We start from the raw sequence: 23189 nt of genomic DNA on the forward strand, positions 1-23189 counted from the left end.
TACCAGACTGCCTCTTTTTCCCAATGTATTTATTATTTTGGTTCAGTTGTGTTCGTGTAAACATTCAGTTTTATGCTGTTATAACATTTGATTTATCTGTAACTAAATTAGACAACAGCAGTAAGAAAAACACTGGTTTGTTTAACAGTCAAGAGTTAAATGTTTAATATTGAAAAAAAGCAACACAAAGTGTAGCCCTCTTCCAGTATCCCTAAAGAAACCACCAGGTCAAGGACAATGGTACACTTCTATATTCACTTTCTGCTTTTGTTTTTCATCTCATCCTCCACAGCTCTCTACTCTAAAGATTCTGATCCAGCTGAATCAACAGCACCGTTAATAAGTTCCCATCTTGTTGGCAGCTGCCTGTCTGTCCTATGACTCCTCTCTATGGTCACTTGCTCTTTTTAATTATTATTATATTTTCCTTTATTGAACTAGGCAAGTCAGTTAAGAACAAATGATTAGGAACGGTGGGTTAACTGCCTTGTTCAGGGGCAGAACGACAGATTTTTACCTTGTCAGCTAGGGGATTTGATCTTGCAACCTTCCGCTTACTAGTCCAATGCTCTAACCACTAGGCTCTTATGATGGACCCTCCCTCTCTGTCTTCACTCTGACACCACTGGTCCATTAGCTAGCATCTGCCCTCTGCTGTGACCAGTGTTTATTTTGTTTGGCTGATGGTCGTCGAGGAGTCCCTGTTCGCAAAGACCTCCTGAGGCTTGGTCATTGCTGGTCCTTGGCGTTCCGTTCACACCGCTGACCTTATCTGACGCTGGCTTCTCATTGGCTACCTCCACATCGTTGTCTGATTGGTTTCCCTCTGATTCTAAACCTCCATTTTGTCTCAGACTCTGACTGTCCTCTAAACAGTCTCTGACTGGCTCAGTTTGCATTTCCTCTGTAGCCATCAGGTTTGCCTCTCCATCCCCTGTCCCTGTGTGCTGCTCAGCCTCTGGGGCAGCTCTGTCTTCATCTCCATCTCTTTCACTGGATTCTACTACAGGTCCACTCTCTACTGCTTTACTCTCTGCCGCTGACCCCTCTACTATGCTTGTTACTACTGATCCCACATCTACGGACCAGTCATTGGCCTCCAGTTGATGGCCGTCCACTGTCTGTTTGTCGGCTGTGTTCTTCTCTGGATCTACCTCTTCTGGGAGCTCCTCACTGGTGGTCTCCTGGACTACCCCATCCTCCTCTTCCTCTCTTTCAGGGGTCTTCACTTCCTTTCCGTTCACTGTTTTTGTGTGTGTGTTGTCTGGTTTGGCATTAGCGGCCTCCTCTGCCTCTCTCTGTTCCATCAGCTTCTGTTTGAACTCCAGGAGCCTGTCACTAAGAGACCAGACCACGCTTAGATTCGTGTCTGCCAATATAATTTTGGTAATATATGAATACATATATATTAATACAATTCTTCACTTGTGTGTTACCTGTGGCTTGGTGTCCTGATGCCTGTGACCAGGGCCAGCTGCTCCAGAGTGGTCTCAGCTGAGGGAGACAGAGACTGCCCCTGGGGAGAGAGGAGACAGGCAGAAGGGAATTTAATGGTCACCTTCTCTGGACCTTTATTTAGTACACAAAGAGAACAGAATAAGGTTTATTACCTCAGCTGTGAGCGGGTTCCCGCCTTGCCTCAGAGAGCGTTCCACACGCACTGCTTGCTGGGTAATGGAACGCAGGAACTCATAGCTGCAACGTCTCTGGGGGTGGTCCTCACCATACTGACCGAGACAACAGGGTGACACACAGACACACACACACCTATGTGAGAATGCTGTTCATTGACTACAGCTCAGCGTTCAACACCATAGTGCCCACGAAGCTCATCACTAAGCTAAGGACCCTGGGACTAAACACCTCCCTCTGCAACTGGATCCTGTACTTCCTGACGGGCCGCTCCCAGGTGGTAAGGGTAGGCAACAACATGTCTGCCACGCTGATCCTCAATACTGGGGCCCCTCAGGGGTGTGTACTTAGTCCCCTCCTGTACTCCCTGTTCACCCACGACTGTGTGGCCACCCAGAACTGTGTGGCCAAACACGACTCCAACACCATCATTAAGTTTGCTGACGACACAACAGTGGTTGCCTGATCACCGACAACGATGAGATAGGGATAGGGAGGAGGTCAGAGACCTGGCCGTGTGGTGCCAGGACAAAAACCTCTCCCTAAATCTGAGCAAGACAAAGGAGCTGATCGGGGACTACAGGAAAAGGTGGGCCGAACAGGCCCCCATTAACATCAACAGGGCTGTAGTGGAGCGGGTCAAGCGTTTCAAGTTCCTTGGTGTCCACATCAACGATCTATTGTGGTCCAAACACAACAAGACAGTCGTGAAGAAGGCACGACAAAACCTTTTCCCCCTCAGGAGACTGAAAAGATTTGGCATGGGTCCCCAGATCCTCAAAAAGTTATACAGCTGCACCATCGAGAGCATCCTGACGGGTTGCATCAGGGCCTGGTATGGCAACTGCTCGGCATCTGACCGTAAGGCACTACAGAAGGTAGTGCATACAGCCCAGTACATCACCGGGGCCAAGCTTCCTGCAATCCAGGACGTATATAATAGGCAGTGTCAGAGGAAAGCCCATAAAATTGTCAAGACTCCAGTCCCTCAAGTCATAGACTGTTTTCTCTTCTACCGCATGGCAAGCGGTACCGGAGCACCAAGTCTAGGACCAAAAGGCTCCTTAACAGCTTCTACCCCCAAGCCATAAGACTGCTGAACAATTAATCAAATTGCCGCTGGACTATTACATTGACCCCACCCCAAAAAAAATGTGTTTTGTTCACTGCTGCTACTCGCTGTTTACTAACTATGCATAGTCACTTCACCCCTATCTACATGTACAAATGACCTCTAACCTTGGTACTGGTACCCCCTGTATAAAGCCTTGTTATTGTTATGTTATTATGTTACTTTTTATTATTTTTTACTTCAGTTTATTTGGCAAATATCTTCTTAACTCTTCTTGAACTGCACTGTTGGTTAAGGGCTTGTAAGTAAGCATTTCACGCTAAGGTCTACACTTGTTGTATTCGGCGCATGTGACAAACAAAGTTTGATTTGACACACACACACACACACACACACACACACACACACACACACACACACACACACACACACACACACACACACACACACACACACACACACACACACACACACACACACACACACACACACACACACACACACACACACACAGTATGCTAGGTACAGACCAGGCTGGTGAAGGCAGACAGAGCTTCTTTCTCGTGGTTCATGGCAGAACGATAGTCTCCCACTCCACACATCCACTGGGACAACAGATGCTGACTGGAGAGATGGGGGAGATAGAGTGATTGCGTAGTGACTTGGCTGATTGGTTGAGAGAGTGAGGGATTTAAGTGCTTGATACCTGAGAGCAGTGTGCACGTCGGTGGGGCCAAAGAAGGAAGTGTTGATTTTGAGTGCGTTCTGTAGGAACTGCCCTGCTTGTTCGCTCGGCAACACCAAACCTAGACAGCTCTGAGAGAGAGGGAGAGAGTTTAGTCTCCTCTAACAGGTCTTGGCGGTGTAACAGTGTAGGGGTGGGTTAGGGTATGGCAGACTCACTTCCAGTATAACGGTGTAGGTTTGGAGTGTAGCAGACTTACGTCCAGTGTAGCGGTGTAGGGGTGGTCCTCTCCATGGACTGTGAGCATCAGGAGACGGGCTCTGAACAGACACCTCTGAGCTAGAGCAGACTCTCCTCCAGCGAACACATACACCGCCAACAGAGCCTACAGGACACACACCTCATTCACTTAGCTAAAGATGACTCGGATGACAAATAAATAAGGCATACAAAGGCCAACTTGTTGTTTATTGATCCTTGGGAGTTTTGATATCCCCAGAGGACGGTGGTGCTTTGGATGAGTAGTGGATGACAATGTGGTACTTACATATTGTTGGATAGTGTTGGGGTGGTCAAAGCCCAGGACTCTCTCACTAATGACCACAGCCTTGAGCTGAACACTGCGGGCCTGGTGGGTTGTGGGTGGGGGTAGAGAGGCACAGGATAATAGTGAGTTACACAGCCGTACAATCCTATGCCTTACATTTGAGGCCATAATCTGAGGTGTGTGTGTGTATATACCTCTGTGGGCTGGCCTTGTAAGTAAGCCACTCTGGCCATCAGGCTTAGACAGGAGCAGGCCTCCGCGTTCAGGTCGTCACACACACGACCAAACAGATACGCTGCCTCCTTCAGACGCTCATAAGCCTGCTCCATCATGCCTGGGGGACGGGAAAACATACATATCACATCCGCTGGTGTCAACGACAGAAAAACACACACCAACAAACTCTAACCAGGTGTGTTGAACCAAGCAGTGACCCGCCCAACTCACCTTTCTGAACGCTACTCTGAGCAGCTCGGAACGCTCGCGAGGCATCGTGTGTTGTCATGGTGACATGCTTGACAACAGGAAAAATGTTGAGCACGTCGTCTGGACCAATGGGAGCCTTAGTTCGGTTGTCGAAGAAGTACTCTCTCAGTCGCAGCTGAGGGACACACATAAAGATTGTGAGGTCTGTTTGAGAAGGTGTGTATGTGTGTGTGTACTTGCGTGTGTGTGTGTGTACCTGTAATCCAGTCTTCAAACAGAACTCTCTAAGCAGGGAGACCTTCTGCAGCCCATACGTCTCTACTAGTTGGTCAGCAGTGGAACTGCAACACAGAGACACATAAAACATCAGCTCACACTAACTACTGGTATTATTATACTATCATAATCATTAGGTGACAACGCAAGGAACTGTACAAGTAACAAGTGATGGACTAATTGATTGATTAATCGATTGATGACTAATTCATTAAATGTGCCAACCCTAGGCCAGGAGTGATGTCATAGGTCTCTGCTGCGTCCTGGCCAATCAGGATCCAGAGCTCCGCTCCACTGAGCGCACTCCAGGCAGTGCTGTCTGAAGCTCCTCCCCCACGACCCCGCCTCCTGGACCTCTTCTTAGGCTCCTCCCCTGTGGGGGCAGTGCTGTAATGGGCAACCAATAGGCAGCAGAGGAAGTGACTGACAGCTGCAGAGAGACTTGACACCTCCACACCCTGTGGACAGAGGAGAGGAGGTTGTTATGGTTACAGACAGTAATGATGCTTTCCCCACACCCAGTCAAGGAGCTGACCCCAGACGAGTTAATAAGGACTGTGATAATGACACTGTAATGAAGACTGTTTCAGTACCTGCAAGAAGTTGTTGAAGATCCTTCTGGAAGAACGAACCACAATCTCTCCAACAGCTAGCCTCTGTAAGAGAGAAAAGCGAGGGTGCGTGACGTTTAGAAAATCCCTATCATCACAGCTCGTATAAAACATTTATTAGGTAGGTGCTTATATTTGTCCTGTTTCCCACATGTATAGGTGGGTATTATGTGAGTTAGAAACTTCCCTTGAGACTGGGGTCGTAGTTAGCCAGGGTCTACCATTATCAACAACAACCCTGAGTAATTAGGGTTAAGTGCCTAAGGGAACATCAACATATTTTTCACCTTGTCCATTTGGGGATTTGAACTAGCAACCTTTCGGTTACTGTCCCAATGCTCTTACCGCTAGGCTACCTGCCACTCCTCTATATATATATATACATATATAAGCATATATCCTCAGAACAGCCTCAATTTGTCAGTGCTTGGACTCAACAAGGCGTCGAAACTATTCCACAGAGATGCTGGCCCATGTTGACTCCAATGCTTCCCACAGGTTGGCTGGATGTCGTTTGTGGTTGTCCATTCTTGATACACACGGGAAACTGTTGAGCAAACCCAGCAGCGTTGCAGTTTTTGACACAAACCGGTGCACCTGGCACCTACTACCATACCCCGTTGAAAGACACTTAAATTTTTTGTCTTGCCCATTCACCCTCTAAATGGCACACATACACAATCCATGTCTCAATTATCTCAAGGCTTAAAATCTTTCTTTAACCTGTCTCCTCCACTTCATCTACACTGATTGAAGTGTATTTAACAAGTGACATGAATAAGGGATCATAGCTTTCACTTGGATTCACCTAGCCAGTCGATGTCATGGAAAGAGCATGATCCCAAAGTTTTGTACACTCAGCGTATGTATATCTTGTTCTTCGAGTGCCGTTGCGTTGTGTGTGAGTGAGTTTTGAGTCTGACCATTATATGTCTAAGCCGCTCCTTGTGTTCTGATTGGCTGATGGCCTTGGTCAGCTGGCCGAGGTAGCGGAGGTTGATGCCTTTCTGGTGTAGCGCCTGCTTCAGCGTAGCTCCATCTAGAGGCATCTCACTGCCCTGCAGGCATGCCTCCACCTGAAACACACATACAGCTAGAGTAAGAGACAGGTTACGACAGGTTGATAAACTGAACTCCAGGAATAGAGAGCTCCTCCACTCACGATGGCAGGTATCTGTTGTGTGATGATGGAGGCTGCAGCCTCTCTAAGTAGCCTCTCCTGCAGCCTCACGGCCTCATGGTCACTCTTGGGGAAGGTCACGTCTGAACATACAGAGAGGTGAGACAGAGACAGGGGCAACTTTTACACTCTGGTATGCCACAGCAGTGGTTTTGTCTCAGCTGTATGGGGAAGGGGAGGGTGTGTGTTGTGCGTGTTCGTGCATGTGTGGAGCAGATGGGATACCCGAGGAGAACACGCTGGGGTTGAAGCGCATCTCAAAGATGATGTCACTGACTGATCCCACATCTTTACAAGCACCTCTCACTGCATCTGTACCTCGATGGTCACCTGGTAACACATACACACACAAAATAACATGTCAGCTCTGATAGCCTTGAAATATAGAGCAAAAATAAAAACGTCCTTTCCTCACCTGCTTTCACACACTCCTCCACGCCTCCATTCTCTTCCATCCTTTCTTTGCAGCGGCGAGTGAATTGGGACTGTCTGGAACAGAGGGAGGGAGGGAACAATCTTAGAAACAACACAATACAAAAAAAACATTTAGAAATGTGACTTACTGCAAAGTTACTGTAAAGACTGTCCCACATGCATACAGTACATAAGAACTATTCCTACAGTATAGCTAACTAGAGGTGTTTTGTACTGACTTGTCCTGGATGAATGCCTGCAGCAGCTCTGGTCTTAGCCTGCAGAGGCCATGAGGGAACTTCCTGGGCAGACCTGAAGTGCTCTGGTACTGCTCTGGCCAGCCCTCCTCCCATGACCCCTCCTTCTTCTCCACTTCCTCCCTCTGCCTCCCTCCATCAGGGCAGTAGTTGGCATCGGCCGGCAGGCTCCTGAAGAGGTCTAGCAGGTAGAACCTCCCATCAGCCCCAAGCAGCCCCTGGGCGTCAAGTGCGGTGAACAGAGGCACCTGGTGGCCGTTGGGCCCCACTACAGCGTGTCTCTGCAGGCTGAGGCCTTTAGCAGCCTGAGCCAGCAGCTCCAAGAGACAGCGTCGGTGGGGGGACTCCTGGGGCCCAGCGCCCACCCCGTACAGAATACCCCTGGGGGAGAGAGAGAGGGAGAAGGAGGGAAAGAGGGGGAGCGCGAGGAAGGGAGAGAGAGATAGGGGGAGAGAGAGAAGGTAGGAGAAGGTGAGGGTGGCATGCCCCCGACAAAGACGAACTGCAGGTAGATGCAAACACTGTCCTAATTAAACAAATCACTGGGGAGCATATAAAAGCTCATGGTTATGTTCTTATTGAGTTGTACCTGGTAGGAGCAGAGGGGCCCTGGTCCTGCTCTGGGCCCTCCAGGCCAGGAGCCAGGCCTTGGGCAGACAGACGTATCCCCCTGTAGTCCACGGTGGCGGTGGGCAGGGTGTGGAGGCCCTGGAGCACCCCCTCCAGGTCACTGTAGGACTGTACACCTCTCAGCTCCAGCCTCTGGGCCACCCTGGGAGGGAGGAGTGTGTTGTTATACAGCAGCATGATGAGTTCAACAGGATTGTTTCTATGATTATACACTATAAAAAGACTGGTAATTCTCTCGCTACATACAATGAGATCCGCTGAAGACAAGCTGAACAAGATCTTACCTGCGTCCCCTCTCGCCCCCTAATGCCATCCCTGCTCCTCCCTGGCTCAGGAACAGCCCGCCCCACAGGAAGGCGGGGTCATCAGGCCCTCCACTGATTGGCTCTACACAGCCGTCAATAACAGTCTCCGCACCCTGGGCCACCGCCCACACAAACGCACTGTTCACCTGAATGAGAGAGAATAATGTATTTTCTAGAAATGTCTCAATAGCCTTACAGTTCAAACACAGCAGCATGACAGATCCTTTTTTGAGAGCAACAATAACAGCTTGTCAGCAGTGAATAATTCCCGGAGGACTCCTAGTGAGTATGGCGTGTGCGTACCTGTAGTAGAGCTCTGTCTCTCTGTAGTCTCTCCTCCTGACTGCCCTGAGGCAGATCTCTGGCTGCCTGCAGCTCCTCGTTCCAGTCTGGAGCCTTTACATCACAAACACCAAATCAATCAATTAATTGGTCAGTCAGTCAGTCACTTGGTCGATTGGTTTTTCGTCCGTCCTTTGGCCTAAAAACTGAGAAGAGCTGTTAAACTGTGTGTGTGTGACACAGACCTGTGCTCCAGAGTGTTGATCCAGTCCCAGCCTACTGAGAGGGTTTCTGTGGGAGTGGGAGGCTGATGGGGGACCCAGCCAGCTCAGTGTGCGGTAGGGAGTCAGCATCATTTCTACTGGGGGCAGTTGGGGCCTACAGGGAGACAGACACTACATTACACATACGGAACATAGGGTCCGTCACTGTGTGTGTGTGTGTGTGTGTGTGTGTGTGTGTGTGTGTGTGTGTGTGTGTGTGTGTGTGTGTGTGTGTGTGTGTGTGTGTGTGTGTGTGTGTGTGTGTGTGTGTGTGTGTGTGTGTGTGTGTGTGTGCGTGTGTTACCTGGCTCTGAGAGTGGCGAGAGCCTGTTTGAAGGCAGGACTGATATGAGAGAGCAGGTCAGTGAGGCAGTGACTGACTGGAGAGGACGAGGTTGGCCGAGGATCAAACACCTCTACTGTAGACCTAGAACACACACACACACATTGCTGTTGTCATTGCTGTGATAATAACAATATGCAGCTGAGATATATTGACTGAAATAATATCGTATGGATAACATGTAGAGTGGGGTTCGAAATGATTGACACCCTCGATAATGATTAGCAATATTGACAGTGTAAAACAAATAATTCACATATTGAATGGAGAATTATATTATGTTATACGCATTCAAATGCTCAAAGAAAGAGCAATTGTATTAGTATAAAATAATATAATTTCTCTATATTGTTGCATAAAATATAGCTCAGTAGTTGAATAATTTATTTTATACAGTCATTATAGTTCATCTTTATCAAGTGTGTCAATCATTTCAGACCTCAACGTATATGCTTGTTACTTCTGAGAACCTCACCTATTCAGGAAGAATCCTCGTGGACAGGATGTGATGTCACACTTGCGACTATCTAGGGTCACTACAGTGATGTACAGGAAGTCCCCTTGTAGCTTTCTGTGCCCAGGGGGCGGGTTCCAACAGCTGAGTGACAGGTCCTGCAGAAAACTGGGAACCTTCGGAGAGAGGCACAGAGTCAGAGAGAGAAGTGTGTGTGTGTGTGTGTGTGTGTGTGTATGTGTATGTGTGTGTGTTTGTACCTCTGGCTGAGTGTTGTGAGGCAGCATGGCCAGTAGTGGTCTCTCTGTGGCTCCAGGGAGGAGGTACTCAGGAGGAGCTCCATCCTGATTGGCCGGGTCAGTCTTTGTGTTGCTGGACGAGCGTTTCAGGCTTTTCCCATTGGTTTGGACAGAAGAGTCTACAAAACATGCAGAAAGAGAGGAGAATGGGCAATATACTTGTTGGTCTTCTAAGCTGTACGAATAGAGGGGCTCGTTTTCATGGTCCTTCGAGCTGGATAGCAACAATTACCCTGGAAATATGACAAGTGTGCGATTCCTTACAGTGTGTGTGTGTTAATGTGTTTGTCATGTGTGTACCTGTAGAGTGTGTGTGTGTCAGTGAGTCCAGTAGGCTAGGTGATCGTCCTTCCATCAGAGCATCGTTTGGTCCAACAGCTCTCAGCAGCTCCAGCACACGAGCCAGATGAACCCTTGCAGACCTGGGGGAGTATGGCTCTGGAGAACAGAGGACAAAAGACAAGCCATATTCCAATGAGCCCGATGGTTAATTGTTATAGTTCTACTTGCACTGACCTGTCCCGCTGACACACACACACACACACACACACACACACACACACACACACACACACACACACACACACACACACACACACACACACACACACACACACACACACACACACACACACACACACACACACACACACACACACACCCACACACACACACACCTCTCTCTCTCTCGACTCTCTACCTCACATACACACACAGGCATAGACCTGCCCTGCTGCTGGGTTTTTCCTTGGCTGTTTCGTATTCAGACAGAAAAGCAGTCTGGTTGGCAGAAAGGTTATCCCTGTGCCAAGCCTGCTGCTTTGATGTTCTCAACCCATACAAGACTTTGATGTTGACTGAGTCAGGAGTGGTAGAGAGAGAAAGAACAAGTAAATAAAATAATGCCTTTTGTGAACTAACACTCGCACTTGACCTTTTTTCCCCCTTTACTAGCTCTGACTTTGCTGGTAGCTACAGTACTTTACTGAGGAAAAATGTACTTACTTACGATGAATGTGCTAACTGTATGTTGCTCTGGATAAGAGTGTCTGCTAAATTTCTTACATTTAAATTAAAAAAGGCAGAGGAAGAGAAAGAAAGAAAGAAATAAAGAAAGAAAGAAAGAAAGAAAGGGGAAGACAGAGAGGCTAAGTCTCAAATGGTACTCATACAGTATATGGTAGGCCCTGGTCAAAAGTAGTGCACTACTAAGGGAATAGGTTGCCATTTTGGATGTAACCATGGAGACAGTAGTATTGTATGTAAAGTAGTTCTTCTCCTACCCTCCATCAGGCGGAGCGTGGCTCCTGGTTTGAGGTTCTTCAGGCTCTGCAGCTCTGTCAAGGGGTCAAGGGTCATCCCGGAGAGGGCCAATGAGAGGCTGGAGCGAGGAAACACCTCCTCTCTACCCAACACTGCCATCACAGCCTCCTGAACCAGCCAGAAACCATGGACCTACGGAGATACACACAATTATTGTATTTTTTTATCATAGAGAATACGGTTTTGAAGTGTCTGTACTATATCTATGAAATATATGAAAGCTCAGGAAATATTTTCGTTTTTTGGACACATATTAAACCTATTATTTTTGTTGGCACAAAACTACCTCCATACTTCCATTAATTTGCATGGGTTACATTCAAATGAATCCTGTGACACTTGTGGATGGGTCCTAAAGCAAAACGGAGAACACCATCGTGTTCGTGAGTCTCCCCTTTCCATAGTGGCGTTATATTAGTTTGTAGTCCCAACGGTTCTAAAGCATTTTCAGAGAAACACCGCTGTAGCTCCAGTGCATTTTGTATTATTCTGTATGTGAATCCGAGACATTCTATTTAGTTTGATATGTTACATTTGGTATGGTTACATAAGTCCCAAAGGTTGTGAGTTCAAATCTCATCAACGACAACTTTAGCATTTTAGCCTGTTAGCTACTTTGCAACTACTTAGTATGAAGTGTCTCGGATTACATACAGAATAATACGACATGCTCTGAGATCAGGTTAGTAACTCGGCCACTTTCCACAGCAGATGCAGAAGGCTGACAGGCGGATTTGATGGATTATCCATATATCTCCAGTTTAAACTGACGGATTTTGATGGGGATTATTTTATTATGCTACTTAGATAACATACTCAAATGAATATACACTTTCACAGGCTTGGCCATACATGCACATACATGCACTTGACTGGTCCTTACACAATATATAGTGGTCCTTTAGAATAGTTAGTGGGTGAACTTGGCATTATTATACTTAACAAGTTTGCATTTCGCTACACCCGCAATAACATCTGCTAAATATGTGTATGTGACCAATAAATTTGATTTGATGCTTCCACATTTAGATTGGCTGTGGCCTCATGGTATGTAGTCACTAGTGTGATATGAATTAATGGTGTGCTAATTTAGGTCCCTTTCACCTCTTGTTCCACCCTCACTGCACATCTGTACCTGTTGTGGTACTATTGAATGTCCCACCCTACACTCCTGCATCCATTTCCTTCAGATGTGCATAACCTGGAGGACAGGGGGCTCTGGGTTGTTTAAAGGTTCAGGCCCAATGTGTGTGAATGTGTAGTGTGTGTGACTATCAATGATTCATTTATATATACACTATATATTTTAAGCTATTTTGGAAACTATAAAAATTCCTTTATTAACGTCTACATTCGTTTTGCCACATTTATTATATTACAGACACCTTAATTCATACCTTTTCATTATATTATGAACGAAAAAGTTTTTTTAAATGAAAGAATATATAAGCGTTTTCCTTAAAGTACAATTTTTGGGGGTTTACTAATGTCACTGTCTCCACTACAACAACAAACATACTTCAATGCATTTAATACTGTAGAATTCCATTAATACAGCTGACAGGTGGCGTCAAAGCCTCTCAATGGCCAATACATATCATCACCAATCCAGAGTTTATATAAATCATTGGTTACTATGTGTTAGTGTCTCTCTTTGTTTTACCTGTAGCTCAAATGGTTCCACTCCCGCCCCCTGGATCTTCACAAGGAATGATGGGTTTTCTTCCTCCTTCATACCAGCAGCTGTTTTCCCAATGGTCAGTGTGAGTGTATCTGATTAAGGGAGGGAATGAACATGCCAATCGGATCATTAAGAACAAACCCTAACCCCTGGACATGTTCAGGTGAATTAAGGCCGCAGAAACATTGTATATCAGACTGCGTTGCAGTGGGATTATCTTTTTTTTCAAGATGTCACAGTAGCCAGCTATAGTGTCGCTTTGAGAGAGAGTGAGTGTGTAGTGTGCCAGAGAGAGAGAGGGGAGGAGGAAAGGAAGAGGTTCCCTACCTCGACACACAGACAAGAGCAGGACCCAGCATGTGTGAGGGGTGGGTCTGTGTCTGAGTTGGCAGTATTTGCCTAGAAGCAGTGATGTCACCTCAGAGGTAAGGGACTGCCACACCCAACCCTGGCATGTGAATGCCTACACACACTCACCGACACATAGTCACACAGAGACACACACACACATACACACCGACACTCACACTCACACACCATACAGTCCATGTCACACACAGACCTGATCAAGTACTGCAGCATGCACAGTGCGCTTACTCAAAACCTCTTAAGGTGTCAGTCCCCGAAATTGGGCACTAGAATTATATGTATATGTTTACCACCGTTTTATAAGTCAGAAGACAGAAATCCAGACCTTCCTAGGACCATTAGGTGTGGCAGATAGCCTAGTGGGTAGAAGCGTTGGGCCAGTGAAAGATTGCTGGATCAAATCCCCGAGCTGACAAGGTCAAAAATCTATTGTTTTGAGCAAGGCAGTTCCCCGGGTGCCGTGGATGTCGATTAAGGAAGCTCTCCGCACCTCTCTGATTAAGAGGGGTTGGGTTAAATGTGGAAGACACATTTCAGTTGAATGCATTCGGCTGTACAGCTGACCAGCTATCCCGCATTCCCCATGTAAAGGTCCTCTGTTGAATAAAATGGTATTTGCCTCCCTTTGGTGGTCGGCTGCGTCATTACATCAATTTATATCACTTCACTGCGAAGTCACGTCAAAGGGATAGTCCTTAGAAAAACATGTATCCTGCTCAACTGCTTCACGACGCAGACATGGCAAAGAAATGGCTGAATTTGTCTCGAGCAGGTGGATCTAAATACATAACTTTCATACCTCTACGATACAGAATGTGACCTACACACTTTCTTAAACTTACAAGTAAAGAAGTAATTTTGTGAGGAAGTCCAAACAAAATTGTTTCATGGTGAAGGCAGACACATTGCATAGGGTCAGAACGACAAAATCGAGCCATTTGCAAAGCCCTTCTCCCCCGCACGCTGTTTAAGTTTAATGGCCCAAATGTTGATTTAGACGTGCACACATGGAACAGATTTTGACTATCAACAATGTCATGATATGTTTGGTAAAGTAAAAAAGAAGGTGAAATATTTGGGGTATATGTTCCTCAAACAGATTATAACTATATATGGACATATAATAAAGTATGAAAAGGCTTATTCATTCTTTATTTGTCATATCATTATATTTGTTTATGTTTTACTATACATTTATTGTGTATTAGATGATATAGGTTGAAAAGTGTTTTTTTCTCAGACATAAATAAAGAACATTTTGACGTTTTTGCTGAGGAGATCTTAGTCGCGCAATTTTACATCTAACTAAGATGTTTTGATGCAGTGGTTCTCAAATACAAAATGTGCATGAAAACGAGTCGTCTCTCGTTGAATTACAACAAAGACTTTATTGAAGAATTCCTACTGTTGACCAAATCACCTACAAAGGGGTGTAGACTTCAGCTACCGACTTCAGCTTGCCTCGAGAAAAAATGTTGGGTGCCTGAACGTCTGAAGAAAACGAAACGAACAGAAAATGTCACAAAATGTTATCATTTTAATATGCAAAAACTCTTACGAACTGTTTCAGCTGAGAATCATGCAGACCCCAGTTAAGTTATCTTAGATCGATTCTACAGCGTCTCAAAACGGACAATAGTAATATTGTGGCTTTTTTCTCGTTTTTCAAGGGAAGCTGCCAGCCGCCAGCCAAACTGAAGAACTGACGCTTTACTCCCCTCGACTCCAGAGGCAAAGAGCCACCATACCTAACGCCAATAACATCTGCCCTCCTCTTTCACACACACACACACACACACACACACACACACACACACACACACACACACACACACACACACACACACACACACACACACACACACACACACACACACACACACACACACACACACACACACACACACACACACACACACACACACACACACACACACACACACCTCTAACATTCCTACTTGATGAAAAGTTACACTCCCATCACATTCCAGATTGAAATCTCACTAGAATCTATTAGTTTTGACCTTTTAGTGTCTAACCAAGTCTTAACAATTACACAGCTCTGGTTATACCTATATATTAGAGGTACAACAGTGTTTCGAGATAACAATCTGTCAATCATCTGGTTGCCCCCGGGTAATGCCTACTCACAGGGGAGATATGCCAGGGAAGATAACAACCCCCCCCCCCCAACAGACACACACATCCTCAGTCACTACACAGGTATGGGTTTCATGAGAAAACACACAAACACTATCACTCATTCTATACGCACCACCCCTGTATTGGGTGAGTGTAACACAGAGGCAGATGTGTGTGTATTTAGTTACCTGGGTCAATGCCATGAGAAATATGCTCACTACACAAGTATGGAAGGAGGGGTGTGTGTGTGTGTGTGTGTGTGTGTGTGTGTGTGTGTGTGTGTGTGTGTGTGTGTGTGTGTGTGTGTGTGTGTGTGTGTGTGTGTGTGTGTGTGTGTGTGTGTGTGTGTGTGTGTGTGTGTGTGTGTGTGTGTGTGTGTGTGTGTGTGTGTGTGTGTGTGTGTGTGTGTGTGTGTGTTTGTGTGTGTTTAAGCCAGGAAGAGGGAGAAAAGCCTCCATTGGAAAAAGGGCACAACATACTGTAGCATGCAGTGAGACATGTGGTGTGGCGAAGAGGAACGACACAGAGCAGAGATTATATATTAGGGACATTCCTGCATCCCCTAGGAATATACGTAATACATACAATTGTTTCCTTCAACAACATGGCTTAGTAATTGGCAGTGTTGAAAACTGTACTCTCTATATAGGATTTGTGTTCCCTACAGACATAGTCAGGCTTCCTGACTTTACTCTACCTGCCTTTAACAATGCCACACTGTTAGTGTTGCATTGGCAGACCAGACCATTTGGCAAGACAACAACAGTTTGACTGAAAGAGAACCAGGCTGGAACCAGGCTACAGCAGACCAGCAGTGCTACAATAGCACCCTGTAGGGCAGTGTGGAACAGCAGAGAAAAAGAGAGAGAGACCATATGGAAAAACAAGGAAGTGGGGGAAAGTGAAAGACAGAAGAGTGTTGTGAAACAGACACCAGAGCAAGGCTGAGCAGTCGTGTTCTTTCTCACCTGACGTTCCCTGATCTCCTGCTCCTCCTCTCTTCACTTTGTCTTTCATGTCCAATTTCCTTTTTTGCTGTTCCCTCACTCTCTTGTTTCTCTGTGCTTCTCTTGTTTCTCTGTGCTGGCACACGGTTGCTCTCTCAGACTTGCTGTTCCCTCACTCTCTTGTTTCTCTGTGCTTCTCTTGTTTCTCTGTGCTGGCACACGGTTGCTCTCTCAGACTTGCTGTTCCCTCACTCTCTTGTTTCTCTGTGCTGGCACACGGTTGCTCTCTCAGACTTGCTGTTCCCTCACTCTCTTGTTTCTCTGTGCTTCTCTTGTTTCTCTGTGCTGGCACACGGTTGCTCTCTCAGACTTGCTGTTCCCTCACTCTCTTGTTTCTCTGTGCTTCTCTTGTTTCTCTGTGCTGGCACACGGTTGCTCTCTCAGACTTGCTGTTCCCTCACTCTCTTGTTTCTCTGTGCTGGCACACGGTTGCTCTCTCAGACTTGCTGTTCCCTCACTCTCTTGTTTCTCTGTGCTGGCACGCGGTTGCTCTCTCAGACTTGCTGTTCCCACTCTCTTCTCTTCGTCCGGTCAGAGTGAGATTGAGTATGTTTAGGAGTTTGTATGTGTGTATTTGTAAATGCAGAGTGTGTGTGGGAGCAAGTGAAAGAGTGTAGTGAGTTCCACCAAGCTAACTCTGCTTATCGTTTCCCCTCTGGAAGATAACCACACCCTCCTATTACTCAACTCTCCCCTTCCCCCTTTCTTTAACTCTCTCTGCCTCTCCCTCAAAGCTGCTGTGCCTCGCCTAGGTGTTGAAAATGGGTGTCTGCTCAATCTTGCTCTCTTCAGTCTCTCTCTCTCTTCACTCTCTCTCCTTAATTCTTCCCCCTCCCCCTCTACCCTCACTCCCCCTCTTTTTCTCTCTGCCCTGGAGGAAAGGTGTGATCATGCTATCCACACACACCCATCAAACTAATCACACACACACCCAGGGATGTGGGAAATGGGAGTCATCACACATACATTATGGTGACCCACACATTTACATAAGGAACAAGGAACACATGCTATGAAACTCTCACCTTTCACAGAACATGAACGTAAAGTTAGATGTCTTGGTTATTAGGCTTGGGGATGGACTGTGTGTAATGTGTGTATGAATGGTGTGTGTACGTGTGTGTGTGTGTGCGTGCGTGCGTGCGTGCATGCGTGTGTGTGTGTGTGTGCGTGCGTGTGTGTGCGCATGTGCAGGACTTTCCTTTGCAGGAATGCCAGTTTATCTTTTTACTGCAGTGGGATAAATCAGGGTCACACAGTGTTTCTTGGTAGTCTTAAACAAATCTACTTTGAAAGAAAAGTATACACCTCACACACATGATTATGGGCTTAAAAAAGAAGACACCTGTACCATGTCAGATATAGAGTTTAAATGTATTCCATTTTAAGTTTGCATCCCAATATTACACTTTATATACATCAAAGGATACTGAAACATAACAAAACCATTTGTTCGACATAGAAAATCAGGTTTTCAGCGGGTTTAAAAAAAACAAGTTTATTAATTAATAATGACATTATAAAAAATATGAATAACAATCCACCCATGAGGCCACTAGAGGGCGATTTGTTAATTTGACTGCAGGCAACAGTGGTACAGTTTCTTTCAAATTCCATCCTAGAGACAGTTTTATATCACACACAGAGCCTCACCTCCTTATCATAGTGCCTATGGCAGGGAGAGAAGTCAGAAATATAATTGGATTCAAGGAATGAAACCTGAGCACCCAAAGAGGTAGGATTAAGTGTCTATAACCCCTGATCTAAGGTCAGTTTCGTACCCTAATGATCAGGCTTAAAGTTATAACCTACAGTTCTAGGCCTAACTACAGGTAATAATAAATATCCTACTCCACTGGACACAGATGTCAATTCAACATCTATTCCACGTTGGTTCAACGTAATTTCATTGAAATTCATCAAGAGCTTCAAGTTCCTTGGTGTCCACATCACTAAGGATCTATCATGGTCGAAACACAACAACACAGTTGTGAAGAGAGCACGACCATGCCTATTCCCCCTCAGGAGGCCGAAAAGATTTGTCATGGGACCTCAGATCCTCAAAAAGTTATACAGCTGCACCATGGAGAGCATCCTGACTGTTTGCATTCCGGCTTGGTATGGCAACTGCTCAGAATCTGACCACAAGATGCTATAGAGAGTAGTGTGTACAGCCTAGTACATCACTGGGGCCAAGCTTACTGCCATACAGGACCTCTATAGGAGGTAGGATCGTGCCCCAGGACTACCTGACATGATGGCTCCTTGCTGTCCCCAGTCCACCTGACTGTGCTGCTGCTCCAGTTTCAACTGTTCTGCCTTATTATTATTTGACCATGCTGGTCATTTATGAACATTTGAACATCTTGGTCATGTTCTGTTATAATCTCTACCCGGCACAGCCAGAAGAGGACTGGCCACCCCACATAGCCTGGTTCCTCTCTAGGTTTCTTCCTAGGTTTTGGCCTTTCTAGGGAGTTTTTCCTAGCCACCGTGCTTTTACACCTGCATTGTTTGCTGTTTGGGGTTTTAGGCTTGGTTTCTGTACAGCACTTTGAGATATCAGCTGATGTACGAAGGGCTATATAAATAAATTTGATTTGACTCTATACCAGGCGGTGTCAGGAGAAGACCCTAAAAATGGTCAAAGACTTCAGCCACCCAAGTCATAGACTGATTGTTCTCTCTGCTACCGCACTGCAAGTGGTACCAGAGCACCAAGTCTGGGACCAAAATGCTCCTTAACAGCTTCTACCCCCGAGCCATAACACTACTGAACAGTTAATCAAATGCCTAGCCAGAATTTTTGCATTGACCCCTCTTATTCTATAATTATTCATAATAAAACAATTATCTGACTCTCTTGGACATGCTAATACACTGACTGGACTCTAACCACATACTCACACATACTACACTGACACTGCAACACACACACACACACACACACATTCCATCACACTCTTCACACTGCTGCCCCTCTCATTTTTATCATCTATGCATAGTGACTTTATCCCTACCGACATGTACATATTATCTCAATTACCTCAACTAACCCGTACCCCTGCACATTGTCTCAGTACCCGTATATAACATCATTATTATTCTTTTATTGTGTTACTATTTTTCCTTTAGTTTATTTAGCACATTTTTCTTACTTACTTTAAAAAAAAACTGTATTGTTGGTTAAAGGCTCATAAGTAAGCATTTCATGGTAAGGTGTACCTGTTGTATTAGGCACATGTGACAAATAAAATGTGATTTGAAACTATGTTGATTCAACCAGTGTGCAGCCAGTGGGCCAGTTCGATGCTTACCTACAGGTAATAACACCACATATGTAACCTATAGCTCAACCAACATGTAATGACACACACCGTAACATGGTTATGTGAACAGTATCTGTTTTGACCTATTCCTGGAGTTGTTTCTCCACTATGCTTGATTGAATGATTGACTAGACTGAGATAAGACTGGAAATACAGGACTGGTGTCTTTCGCAGCTATGGCATTTTGCTTCAATCATCACGACAGCACCATAATGAGTTAATAATTGTTCAGCCTCTTGCCAGCCAGCAACCTCTGCAGAGATAATTAACTTTAGTTTAGGCCAAATGGAAGTCAAATATAGGTGGATAATTATGGCTGATGCTTTAATGAGCATTATCCTGTTATCTTCTTATTATAACTCCCAAACTAAGGATTCATGGACCATTGTGTTATCTGTTTCTGTTCTATTTTTTATCAATTTACTATATCGTTATAGTTTCAAAAAACATTATTCCCACATACAACTTAAATATATTATCGCAGGAGAAGTTACATTTTTGTGGGTGGGTGGGCGTTCTATGTTTTTGTATTTCTTTGTTTTTGGCCGGGTATGGTTCTCAATCAGGGACAGCTGTCTGTCGTTGTCTCTGATTGAGAACCATACTTAGGCAGCCTGTTTTCCCACTATGGGTTGTGGGTAGTTGTTTTCTGTTTCTACCATATGGGACTGGTTTGATTTTCATTTCGTTCCTGCATGTTGTTCTTTTGGTATTTTCTCGAATTATTAAAGTTATCATGGACACGTACTACGCTGCATTTTGGTCCGATCCTTCTTATTCCTCATCAGAAGAGGAAGACAATCGTTACAATTTTGGCTCATGTTTTTGGGCTGACTGAGTAAATTCAAAGATGATCTACATAAGCTCCCGAGCGGTGCAGCTAAGGCACTGCATCTGTGTTAAAGGTGTTACTACAGCCCTGGTTCGATTCCAGGCTGTATCACAGACAGGATTGGGAGTCCCATAGGGTCGCACACAATTGGCCCAGCGTTGTTAGGGTTTGGACAGGATAGACCATCATTGTAAATAAGAACTAGTTCTTAATAACTGACTTGCCTAGTAAAATAAAAAATATACTGACATAAAGTCTTCCTCTCCAAGGGGGGCGGGGCTTAGCGAATGGTCAATTCACCAGCCATATTGGCGGTAGGTCAGTGCGAGCATTTCATGAAAATAGTCTAAAGTGAAGTACGTGCGAGTAGTGTTTCGTAGCAAAACAAATGCTGCAGTAGCTGTTTTAAAAGTATTTCTGCAGCTTTGTTTCATATCTAGTGATGCAGAAAGAAATAGGAATAATAACGTTATAGCTATCCCACCTCGCGCAGCAACGCTCACGCGTCTGCATGCTTCCCAGACGAAACTGTTCGGGCACATATTATGACGACGTTTTTGTTGATTTTGAATTTAGGTAAGGTTTCTTTCGCCTGTTCGGGCACACGACATTTTTTCTTGAGGCAAGCCGGATTTCGGAGCTGAAGTCGACGCCCCTTCGACGGTGATTGGTCAACAGTAGGGATTCTTCAGGAAAGTCTGTTGTCATTCAACGAGAGACGACTCGTTTTCATGCACATTTCTTTACTTAGAAATACTGTACCAAACATCTTAGTTAGATATTAAATTGAGCGACTAAGATCTCCTCGCCAACAAGTGTCAAAGTAATAACAGATTTATTGAGTTATATTACACGAATTGTAATTATTTTGAAGTAATCTGGCTACGGGGACTCAAAATGGACAAAATACAATTCCTGTTTTTTTCTCGTTTTTCAAGGGAAGGTATTTTAATGGAGTAAGCGAGCACACTCGTTCGGTTCGCATGGCCGTGTTCGGTTAGCTGCCAGCCGAATTAAAGCATGATGACGCTTCCCCTCGACTCCACAGGCGAAGAGCCACCGACCTGGAGCCAATAACATCTGCCCTCCTCTCTCTCGCTCTCTCTCTCAAACACACACACACTAACATTCCTACTTAATGAAGGGTTACACTCCCATCACATTCCAGATTGAAATCTCTCTAGAATATAGGATTTTTTACCTTTTAGTGGCTAACCAAATCTGACAATTATACAGCTCTGGCTGTACCTATATATTAGAGGTACAACAACTTCCAACATCATGGGTAACATTTACAGTTGCGTTTTGAGATAATGATCTGTCAATCATCTGGTTTCCACCAGTGATATGCCTACTCACAGGGGAGATACACAATATCACTCATTCTATACACACCACCCCTGTATTATGTTTAGTTACTTGGGTCATTGCCATGAGAAATATGGCCACTACAAAAGTTTTATAAGGGGGTGTAGATGTGTGTGTGTGTCCGCACAGGCATAAAAGTTGGTCTAACTACTAAAAGTGAGACTTTATCCTCGTGTTTCTTGGATATTTACATTGTTTTTTTCACAAGTTTGGTTGTTTTTCAATGTTTTAGTTTGCTTCCACATGCATTCTTTTCCAGACATTTTTTGGCACTCCCCCACTGTTGTAAAACATATTTTGGAAGCCATAGAAATGCATGTGTAAATGTCAACATTTGTTTTTGACACATGCATTCTTTTCCAGACACCTTAATACATATTTTTACATTACATTATGTGAGATAAACATTAAAATATTTATGTTCCTTGAAGTATAAACATGTTTTTTCACTTAAAGTATATATATTTTTAGATTACTTATTACTGTCCCCTACAACAAGAAAATAATGTCCTTGAAACATTTAATTGAAATACTGTACAATTCTATTCATTCCTATGGAGAACTGCACCTCCTGGAAAGTGCCAATATGGCCGACCGGTGGCTTCAGTACGTTCAAGACAACTGGGAACTCTGAAAAAAAAAACAAGCTCTGACTGGGAAAAATCGCTTTGAAAGGTCATACTACTCGGAATTGCAAGTCGGAAATTTGTCATCTTTCTAGAGCTCTGACTTTCCGACCTGAAGATCACTGATGTCATGATTTCACAGCGGGTGTTTTGTGTTCCCAATTGAAAATTCAAAGCACCAACACTACAGCCAAGTGATTATCGCACACTGGGTAATCGGATAGCTAGGTGGGAATGTTTTCAACAAATGTTGCTAACTACATGGTTTTATTGATTAGGCAACCCGGGGTTAGTTTAGTGACAGGGTGGCACTTCTGTATACAGTCAGTAGTGTCAGAAAATTTGATGTGAATGCCCTGACCGACTGTCCTATCAAACTATCCAGATCAGCAGTAGGTCAGTTCATATTGTTTTTGGACTGCCTTCTCTGTCCTGACTAGCTACAATTAGCTAGCAAGCAACAGGCACTGCACTGACTGATGTGAGTCTGTTTTAGCTAACTAGCAAAGACTGGACTGTGGTGTTCAATCATGTAGCTACTCCAGGGTAGGGATCTTGAGTAGCGCAGAGGTCTAAAGCACTGCATCGCACTGCTAGAAGCATCACTACAGATCCAGGTTCGATCCCAGGCTGTATCACAACTGGCCGTGATGAGGAGTCCCATAGGGCGGTGTACAATTGGCCCAGCATCGTCCGGGTTAGGGGAGGTTTTGCTGGGGTAGGCCGTCATTGTAAATAAAAATGTGTTCTTAAACTGACTTGCCTAGTTAAATAAAGGTTAAATAAAAAAATAAAAACCTACTAGCTAGATAGATACAGCAACCAAGGATAACTAG

General features: G+C 45.0%; 1 protein-coding gene across 1 annotated transcript; it reads right to left on the reverse strand.

Annotated features, from left to right (window-relative positions):
- Positions 1 to 11: 11 nt before the first annotated feature.
- Positions 12 to 16906, reverse strand: si:ch211-166a6.5 (clustered mitochondria protein homolog). The gene is made up of 28 exons (XM_046347149.1): positions 16160 to 16906; positions 12663 to 12772; positions 10960 to 11131; positions 9977 to 10114; positions 9638 to 9795; positions 9399 to 9553; positions 8885 to 9007; positions 8563 to 8695; positions 8339 to 8431; positions 8015 to 8181; positions 7690 to 7872; positions 7083 to 7481; positions 6845 to 6918; positions 6655 to 6759; positions 6412 to 6512; positions 6173 to 6325; positions 5232 to 5294; positions 4864 to 5096; positions 4619 to 4703; positions 4384 to 4537; positions 4131 to 4270; positions 3937 to 4017; positions 3649 to 3774; positions 3411 to 3520; positions 3235 to 3328; positions 1611 to 1727; positions 1437 to 1516; positions 12 to 1338 (listed from the first exon to the last, which is right to left on the reverse strand). Exons 1-28 carry the CDS (start codon positions 16206 to 16208, stop codon positions 612 to 614), a joined length of 4323 nt encoding a protein of 1440 aa, XP_046203105.1. The 5' UTR covers positions 16209 to 16906; the 3' UTR covers positions 12 to 611.
- Between the last annotated feature and the right edge of the window lie 6283 nt (positions 16907 to 23189).

The sequence above is a fragment of the Oncorhynchus gorbuscha genome, linkage group LG04, assembly GCF_021184085.1.
Source record: "Oncorhynchus gorbuscha isolate QuinsamMale2020 ecotype Even-year linkage group LG04, OgorEven_v1.0, whole genome shotgun sequence".
Taxonomy (NCBI): domain Eukaryota; kingdom Metazoa; phylum Chordata; class Actinopteri; order Salmoniformes; family Salmonidae; genus Oncorhynchus; species Oncorhynchus gorbuscha.